The 9872-nt window shown below is 40.2% G+C and overlaps 1 protein-coding gene across 1 annotated transcript; it reads right to left on the bottom strand.

Moving 5' to 3' along the window:
• Positions 1 to 4126: 4126 nt before the first annotated feature.
• On the bottom strand, positions 4127 to 8275 carry LOC103696516 (protein LOW PSII ACCUMULATION 3, chloroplastic). The gene is made up of 9 exons (XM_008778174.4): positions 8116 to 8275; positions 7888 to 8034; positions 7275 to 7322; positions 7152 to 7191; positions 6939 to 7039; positions 5404 to 5596; positions 5223 to 5321; positions 4833 to 4950; positions 4127 to 4499 (listed from the first exon to the last, which is right to left on the bottom strand). Exons 1-9 carry the CDS (start codon positions 8179 to 8181, stop codon positions 4379 to 4381), a joined length of 933 nt encoding a protein of 310 aa, XP_008776396.3. The 5' UTR covers positions 8182 to 8275; the 3' UTR covers positions 4127 to 4378.
• Positions 8276 to 9872: the final 1597 nt, after the last annotated feature.

The raw sequence follows: 9872 nt of genomic DNA, 5'->3' as shown, positions 1-9872 counted from the left end.
TTAATATCTCGTTCTCTGAGCCGGTGATCCACGAAGGGTTGATACTTTCTTTCGAGGAGGTGCCGAGTACCGGAGGGGAGTTCGGTACCGTGCCGGCATCCGAGTCTTCGATCGAGGCTTTGGAGACCAAGAGGTATCAAGGGGACGGAAAGGATGGGTCGGCATGCGCTGTTTGCTTGGAGGACTTTGAGATCGGAGACGAGCTGACTGTAATGCCGTGTTACCACAAGTTTCACCACTCCTGTGTGACCAAGTGGCTGGAACGAAGCAACGTCTGCCCGCTATGTCGCTATGCATTGTCGACGGTCGTTGGAGAAGGTGTGATAGCATAGGGTTTGATGTTTGCTCCAATGTTAGATTAGGTGGTGTATTTGGGGTGTATCATTCTTTTGTGATGAATAGCAAAGACACAATATATAATCAATAGATTCTTACCATCATTGGCTTTTGTAAACTTTCAGATGATATCATATATATATATATATAATTTGAGTAAAGTTGGAGAGACTGATTTCTAGGATAGCTGTACTAATCTCTATATATTGGACAAGTAATGCCTGCTGGCGCTGGTCTTTCTGGGTCAAAGAAGAATGAGGCCTGTAAGATGCTGGGTCACATTCCTTGGTTGGCTGATGCTATTACGGTATTAATCAACAATTTTATTATTTAGGCTATAGTGTGCTATTCTATGAGGGTGCGTTGTTGTAACAACCCAGGACCTCACCCAAAATGGCTAGCCAGAAGGTATTATTTGGGTTCCTTAATCCTGTATAAATACCCAAGATCTACCTAGCGAATAACCGATGTGGAACTAAACACACGCCCGCACGGATCCTCATATACTCCTTCCGTTCAAGCCCTGACGTCCTCGTCAGGCTAAGGATTCAAATCCATTCAAATCTAATCACAAATACTACAATTGGCCCATGGTCAGCCTCAATGGATCCGTGCTGCAGTGTCCTCTAGTCCACATAGGTTATGGATCGGGTCCGCTTTGATACTATTTGTAACAACCCAGGATCTTACCCAAAATGGCTAGCCGAAAAGTATTATTTCGGTTCCTTAATCCTGTATAAGTACCCAAGATCTACCCAGCAAATAACCGATGTGGGACTAAACACACACCCGCACGGGTCCTCACAGTTGTAACATTATAATATGTTCTATTCTATGAATTATTAAGGTGATTCAAGCATGGCAACATGTTTTCTAATAACTATTAAAGTTTGTCAAGTTGAACCTTGTCATCTAGTTGATGGTAGATTAAAGATTAGAACTTTTAATGCTTACTATGTCCTAAAATTAAGTGCATTATAGGTGATTTCCGGATCAAATTGTCATGGATTGCCATAAATTATCCTCAATTCTTTCATACAAGATGATAACTACACAAGCAATCCGTTTCACAACCATATCAAGTTGTGCATTTTGTAACTTGAAATTAAGATTCCGAAAAGAAAATTATACATCTCATGACCATCCTAAGTTGGTTTCTCCATGGTAAAAAAACTGAAATTAATATTCTAAAGAGAAAAGGGTGCATGTAAATGATGGGTGCATGGGGCGATGTCCCCGACCCAAAAGGATTCGAAGACCGAACCCCCGTTATCTGGGAGCCTTCACTCATGTCCCTCACGAAGATACAGTGCCACATGGGAGGGGAGTACGTGGAGGAGTAAACCATAAGAAAGATGGAAGTGGGAGGAAGAATTGCTTGCCCATTGATGGTTCCATTGCAAAAACAGGAGAGCGGTAGCCATGCATGGGGGAGCTTCGACGTAGGAAGTGGAAGGCGATTTTCCGAAGTGACAGCCAACCTTTCCGAACGTTAGTTATTAAGAGGAAACGGAATATAGTCATAGTGGGAACGAAAGCCATGTTGTACATGCACAACATGAGGACATGGGAAGCAAACGCCGATGTGACAGCCTTTTCCTTCGCCAGTCAGTTATCAAGGGGGCCATAAATGAGAGAATGAGGAGGAAAGAGGGTGTGAGAATAGTAGTTGGCATATTAGGTTCACTCTCACCCGAAGGAGAGTATTCGTGCATGGGTTTTCTCTCACCCGAAGAGAGGCTTCTAATCAAACCTTTCATTCTCATCGTTCTTTTCCTCTTTGCCACTGCTGCGATCTATCATCTGGTATCAGAGCCATGACGAGCAAGGAGAAATCGAGCGGACAGAAGCCGAGCTAAGCACCCTACAAGAGGAGTTGCGTGGCTTGGAGGAACAGGTGGATGGGCGGATCACAGAGGTCTTGGAGGCTGTCCAAAATCTCCAGATGACAGTGCAGCCACAACCGTCGTTCGGGCAGCCGTCACCACTACCAACTTCACCAGGGGGTAGGACTTGGGCGAATGGAGGAGTTTGTGGGGGGCCAACGTCGTCCAAGAATGGACTTCCCATGGTTCACCGGGGATAATCCCATTGTTTGGCTGGATCGTGTTGAGCAGTATTTCGAAGGCCAAAGAGTCCCAGCCAACTGATGGATAACCACCACCTCATTCTATCTGGATGAGGAAGCCAACCACTGGTGGCAGTGGTTACGACGAACATACCACGATGAAGGAGCACCATTACTTGGAGGGTGTTCGAGCAAGAATTGTTAGACCGGTTCGGCCCCAATGAATACGTGAACTTCAATGAAAAGCTCTCCCGTGTTCAGCAACAAAGCTCGGTGAGGGAGTGTCAATAGGAGTTTGAGAAGTTGGCTAATCGAGTCCGGGGCTGATCATAGGAGGCGCTCCTTGGCACTTTCGTCGGAGGACTCAAGAAAGAGATCACGAAGGAGGTACGCATGAGATGACCCCATTTCCTGCGAGAAGCAATTACGATTGCTCAAATATGGGAGGAGAGGCTGGAGCAAAAGTGAAAAGCAACCCATAGCGGTGGACTTCTGAACCCATCTACTGCTACATCTCAGCTTCCTGCTCCAGCACCGATCCGACACATATCATAGGAGGATATGCAGCAACGACGGAAACGAGGACTCTGGTTCAAATGCAACGAGAAGTTCACTCCGGGGCATCGGTGCCGACTCTACAAGCCTATCTGATAGAAGCAGATCGTGTGGAGGATGTGGAAGGTGTAGTACCCCCGAGCAAACCTTGAGGACAAAGTTCAGGTTGAAGGGGGGAGGGATGATGGGTGCACGGGGTGACCCCGACCCAAACGGATTCGAAGATCGAACCCCCATTATCTAGGGGCCTTCACTCATGTCCCTTACGAAGATACAACGCCACATGGGTGGAGAGTACGTGGAGGAGTAAACCGCGAGGAAGAATTGCTCACCCGTTGATGGTTCCATTGCGAAGACAGAGGAGTGGTAGCCATGCATGGGGGAGCTTCGAAGTAGGAAGCGGGAGGCGGTTTTTCGAAGTGACAACCGATCTATCCGAACGTCAGTTATTAAAAAAAGCGGAATACAATCATAGTGGGAACGAAAGACATGTTGTACATGCACAACATGAGGATGTGGGAAGCAAACGCCGACGTGACAGTCTTTTCCTTCACCAGTTAGTTAACGAGGGAGGAAAAGGGTGTGAAAATAGCAGTTGGTGTATTGGGTTCACTCTCACCCGAAGGAGAGTATTCGTGCATGGATTTTCTCTCATCTGAAGAAAGGCTTCTAATCAAACCTTTCATTTCCATCGTTCTTTTCCTCTTTGCCATTATTGGGACCTATCAGAAAAATTGATTCAAAGCATTATGCTCAGTAAAATTATTCAAAATTATGGAAAAAGCAATCAAAATACCAAAAATTAGGTGCTAGACGTTATTTTAGAAAATAAAAAGGACCAGTCTTGGGATTGGGTTAAAAAAAGGGAATTAACATGTTGAAAACCCTAAAAATTTGACTCACTAATATAAGAACTTGCTAACCTAGGAAGCTAAGTTATAAACAAATCCAACCAACTTATAAGGCATTTACAATTTTTTTCCCAAAAACAAATAAAAAACCTTTTGGGATCCAAAGTAATGAAAATTAGATCATGAATGAAATATTGTCTACTGTTCCCTTGTCATCGCCTCAATATATGATTGATTGATCTGTAAAGAAGTTGGGCTACATAAATGATAACAAATAATCTTTATCATTTTGTTTCTTTGATCAGAAAAGTGGCTGGTCCAACCTGTTTCATTTCACCAAGTGATAAAAGAACAATCTGGTCATTACATAATCACCCACATGATCTGATGGTATCCCTTAGTGAAAAAAGATCATGCATCTGTCTTTATGAGAATGGAACCAAGATGCTGAAGGCATGAAAAGTTTAACATGCAATCTACTATTAAGCATATTGCCATAAGAAAAATCTCAGATCCCTTATTCTACATACGATTATTGTACCCTTAAATTCAGTTCACATCTCATGGATCAAGCTGATGGAAGAATGTTGAGGGCGACTTCCTTCAGTGATGGCATTTCTTCCTGCTGATGCAAACAGATATACCTACCACCAATTTTTCTCAATACCATCCAGGGACCAGGATATGACCTGCAACAATTTAAGTGGTTAGTAGTATTTATATGGACCAAAACATCAAGATTTTACATAAGCATATGGTTCTTTAAGCAATTTGCCATGACTTGGAGAAAAGAAGGCCAATGTTCTAATTTTTTGTTTTTCATGAAAGAATTATTACATGCTTTCACTTATTATAGTCATGACTAACAGGAATTTGGTAGCGCTGAATATGCAAATTTGGACTGGAATACAGTTTTGATACAATTACAATACCAAAAAAGACATACTATTTTCTTAAGACTGATGGACCAGAAGCCTTTTTCTTTCCATTCTATGAGTAATTCGAGAAGAAGAGGTTCAGACCTGAACAGGGTTCCTCCATTGCGCCCTTTGAAGTTGTGAACATAATATACCGTCTCCAACTTGGGAAGGAAGGTTTTGGCAAGTGCTGCTAGCTTGGGATAGAATAATGGTGGATAATCTTGAGTAATTAAGGTCCATCATGGCATAATTATGAGCAGATTTCATCAAGAAAATAAAGTTCATGTACTTGAATTCTATTGGTGCTTTGTGTCTCATGGCCTCATGGGGCCAATTTGGAAAATGTAGCTTTTTAAGCGATGAGATCAATATTCAAGTTCATTATTAACTTTCTGAATTGGAAAGGATGGTTTTGAGCTCATAAATTATGTAAACATGTGGCACCATAGGCAGGTTAAGTATAATATTAACCATCATATTCTCAGAGGATACATCCACTTCTTATCCTATCCAACTCTCCATTGAATATGATTAGCTTTCTATCAGTATTTACGACTGCTTCTTTGTAAAGCTCTTCCACCACAAGCATTTCTGTGAGACGAGGAATCCATACACTGTTAACTAACAAAACTGAACACAGAAGTCAGTAAGTGGGAGGGATCTTAAGAACTACCATTGACATTAAAATAGGGATAAGCAACTAAGAATATTTCATCTTCCGGTTTCACACGATCTACCATTTTAACCTTGGAAACAAAACCAAAATCTTCAAATAATGATGGTTTTGTTAGATAATCAAGCCTGAGTGAGCTTCCTCCAAAGACAGATTGTCTTGCAAAATCCACTTCATTTGCTTCTGGGAAGAACTGTCCATCATATGGAAAGAAAAAACATGCACACTGAATTATGATTGCTTGTCAAAATCAAGAGAAAGAAAACCATTTTCCTACCCATTATATATATAGGTAAATATATGTACATACATACAAATATATATCATTGAACGTGCCTTAGTTATAAGTGTAGTGTGTATATATAATTGTAAAGTGGATATACTATATTTGTGGGAGACATTTTGGAAAAGATAACACATTCAGTGAATGCTAACAAGTCTCAAGAGCCATTTCATTCATGCTGATCTCAAATCTGCACACCTATTCCATCTGTAGGGAATCTACAGAAAGCTAGAGTGTAAAATGTAAAAGATGAAAAAGAACAACCTCGAATACCTACTCAATGTGAAGGTTTTTGGATAAAAAGAAAGATAACAACCGACGCCCATTATAATATATAAAGCCAACTTTCCTAGTTATGCTTGTCCGTTAGACATATCCATCCATCCACATTTCTTCTCTCTGTATGTGCATTTCCCTGCCCAAATCTCTGTCCTTTTAAAACCATGTACACAGGGTTGCTTAGTTTGTTACAGGATATATGTATTAACCGTAAGGTTGCAGGTTCAAGTCCTTTCTGGAGCAAATGGATCTCACACCTTCTTTTCTCTAAAAAAAAAAAAGGGAAACACATAACTTTGATGTGGAGTATTTCCATAGCAACTCATAGAAGCAGAATATCCAGTTAGACAAATACAGGATAGCAAAATTAAATCAATCCTAATGAAAAATTAGCAGTGTGCTCTGCTAACATGTATCCTTGTTTGTTCAAAATCTTCTAAGGTGCATCATTCACTCTGGGTAAGGTCACATAAGGGCATTGGCTATCCAGACTTCTTAAATTCTATTTTGGAAATGGTTCTGCAAGCGAGCACCATGGTGACCCCTCCATACATGGAAAGCCATGACATGTTTCTCATGGGCACAGATGGTGCTGCATACGCTTGCATGCAGCACTCTTCATAAGATAGCACCTTCCCCAAGCTTCAGATTTGTCACAGAACAATTTAGTCTAGTTAGAGTGGATTCTAAGGACTACATTCTCAAAATTGTCTGAATTATTTATATATCTATTATCGGGCAGAGCTGATTGAAGTGATTAAAAATGTACTGAATTCTATTATGAACTTTTAGTACCAAAAGAAAGCAGATGAGCATGTATACAACTTGATTTCATCTTTACACTTACTGCAACATCAGGAAGCTTTCATACATCACATACAAAATGTTCTCAAATTTTTAGATGAATGAAAAGAAATAAAAGGTAAAGAACACCACAAACACGAAATATTTGGGAAGAACTCAGAAAACTTACAACTCTTGTCCGTGTAGCTTTCTCTGGAACTATAAAGCGATCACAAAATCCTCTGATAAGCTGCATGCTTTCTGTCATTTCAATACCTCCCTCACCATCACCTAATGCATATGTGATATGAATCAGTAAAGCATGCAGTTTTATAGCAATGGTGAACATTTTATTGAGGGGAAAAAAAAAAGAAAAACAGGGAAGATAAGATAGTGAAAGAACCTGGTACGGATTCTAGGCCAGAAGTAGGAAACTCAATGTCCTGTTTTATATGATCATGTCAAAAACTATGATGGCTGTAGAGTTGAGGGCACCTTGTTAATAAACTCATAAGGCCACACTCACCAGTAACTGCTTCTTGTCTTTCAGAGCCAATTCAGTTGCTTCTTTTGCCTGTGATCACTAAACAGAACCTCTTTTAAGGTTAAAGCTTCTGCTAGAATAGACAGATGCCAGAGTGGTTTAAGTAATATTCTAACATTGGCCAGCCTATCGAAATAGTTTGCAATCACATAGATTAAAAGAAGAAGCAAAATAGACCATTTTGTACTGAAAGAATTTAAAATGGTAATTGCTTCAAAAATTAAATAAACAAATATATTTAAGAGGTAATTCTAACATCTCTATCCAATGCATAATGAATTAAAGGTATCTTTACCTTGATCTAATGACATCTAATGATTCAATCTAAGTTAAAAACATAAATTTTCCTATATATTTCCACTTCTAAAAAAAAAAAAAGAACCCCGATCAGCTAATTATGATAAAAGAGACTTTTCTCACATGTTGACATCTAATCCAAATGAAGAGAGAACAGAAGAAAAAAAAAATCATGCTGCCTTCCCCATTCCCGAGTCTACAAAAGCATTAACTGGCTATATGATCTCTTGTTTTCACAACTAGTAATTAATAATTTTTTGCCAAAAAATTACCAAAATTAATTAGCCTGCAAGAGTACCTGCTCCAGAAGCTGGGAGTAATCGGCAGGGAACCTCACGTCCAGTTCAACCGGATTGCTGCTGTCTCGGGAGAGGGAGAACACAACCAAATGAACGCTTGTTGCCATCTTTCTTGGGGCAAGTCTTTTCCCACCAAAACGCCGAATCTTCGGAAACAAAGGAATGGAGGCTTTCAGTCTTACATTGAAAGCATCAAGATTATTAGATGGATCAAAAACCAAAACTACCTGCTTGGAAAGGGAAGAAGTAACAGGTAATGGAACCCTAGGAATGGACGAGCTGGAGATCCGCATCTTTAGAGCTTGGAAAGTTTTTCTTTCTTTTTTTTCAATTTATTTTTTGGGTTGTTTTGAGTGCAGGCGAGAGGGAGGTCTTGAAGCCATCTCCGCCCCTACGTTTTTGTGGACTCCAACGGATAGCTGGGAGATACAGTTGGGACCGACCGTGGATGTGACCGATGACTTCAAAGCCGGCCTCCGCCGTTTACAGCTGGAACCGTTACTTGATCAAGTTCTTGCTCAGGCTGAGTCAGGATATTTTTTTTATTTTATTTATTTATTTATTTATTTATTTATTTATTTTTGGTAAAGATAGAAATGTGATACTACTATGATATGAATACATATAAAAAAATCAAAAAATAGAATGTCTCTAAAAGCTCTAAGTACACGTGCGTCAGAAGTCTAGGATAGTCCATGAAAATGATCAGCTGCAAAGGAGGCCATCTAATTTGCAGCTTCATTCATCTCCCATGCGTATATTTTCTTAATGGAGATACAATCTCTCGTCAAGTACCAAATGTCTTGAATCAGGAAGTGCAATCCGCCTCCTTAGCTCGATCCTAGATCCAACCATCACCGTCCCGAGTCACCCTTCATCAAGATGACATTAGTCCTTAAAGTACGCAACGCATGGCTGAAGCTGGCCCAAGCAGCCCTAAGTTCCACTTCTGGCACTGAGCCGGCTCTAAGTCAGCTTCAGTTTTGCACTTTTTTTTCCCCTCTGTATTAAAAAAAAGAAGTGTGAAGTCTAACTGATAAATAGATTCTTTTTGAAATATCATTACATGATGCCTCTTTTTATCTTGAGGAAGAATAAATCTTGCATTAAGTTGGGAAAGTTATATTCTTACTAGGAGATTTACCATGCTATAGATCTTGTTAAAGTATAGAAATACATTAGTATTAATAGATCCAAGTTTATCTTCTTAAACGTTTTTTGAACAAAAGCTTTATTAATGATATATGTAAAATAATAGTGACATGAGAAGAGACAGTTAACTTCGATGGCTTTGAAGTAACCAGAATCATGAAGAAACATCTTGGGGGGAAATTCTTCAGTGAGTAAATTTTCTTTGGAATTGTGGAGATTCTTCTTGGATACTGATCTTTCTTCATGATATAATTTTACAGAAAAATAGGCCTGTTGATATTTCTCCGGTTTGGTTTTCTCTACTCCATGCTTCTCCGATTTGGTTTTGCTTACAAATCAATTGATATCCTCGCAAACACTCGATGACGATTCGAGTGCATGCATGAAAGGCTCAGACAAATAGTAGCGGGGAGGGCATCGGCAGCAAGAAGACCACGACCTCCAAAACAAAGAAACAAACAGAGGCTCTTGGCATCACGATCTAGAACTTGGGCTGGCCTCTCATGTAGGGGAAGCAATTCATTGGAAGGAGTCGAGTGTTATTTATCCCCCTTCTACTAAAATTGGGGGTGCTTCCCTTTCTAGGGTTAGGGATAAAGGTAAAGCCCCCATGATGGGTCTTATGCTCAAGCAATTCAAGGTAAACATCATCTCACGAAGCCAGTGTCTATAATTTCCTTCTCAATTAGAGAGGTTGAAATGGAATGCCACTTGTGAATGGTGTAGGTGCTAATTTTGCACTGCTCGAAGGATGATTCTGTCAATAGGAAGAGTGATGGACATGACCATGGCATGGATCAAAGTTAAGGACTTACAGCTAGAATCTTGTCGC

The sequence above is a fragment of the Phoenix dactylifera genome, unplaced genomic scaffold (genome assembly GCF_009389715.1).
Source record: "Phoenix dactylifera cultivar Barhee BC4 unplaced genomic scaffold, palm_55x_up_171113_PBpolish2nd_filt_p 000253F, whole genome shotgun sequence".
NCBI lineage: Eukaryota > Viridiplantae > Streptophyta > Magnoliopsida > Arecales > Arecaceae > Phoenix > Phoenix dactylifera.
Note: the sequence above shows the minus strand (reverse complement) of the source record. Positions and strands in the feature narration are given on the sequence as shown.

Excerpts from the sequence above, each read along its gene's own strand:
- LOC103696516 (XM_008778174.4), bottom strand. The coding sequence starts at position 8,181 with ATGCGGATCTCCAGCTCGTCCATTCCTAGGGTTCCATTACCTGTTACT. Across the intron at positions 5,322-5,403 it reads TCCCTATTTTAATGTCAATG|AAATGCTTGTGGTGGAAGAG; the intron begins GTAGTTCTTAAG and ends CTCGTCTCACAG. Across the intron at positions 4,500-4,832 it reads AATGGAGGAACCCTGTTCAG|GTCATATCCTGGTCCCTGGA; the intron begins GTCTGAACCTCT and ends AAATTGTTGCAG.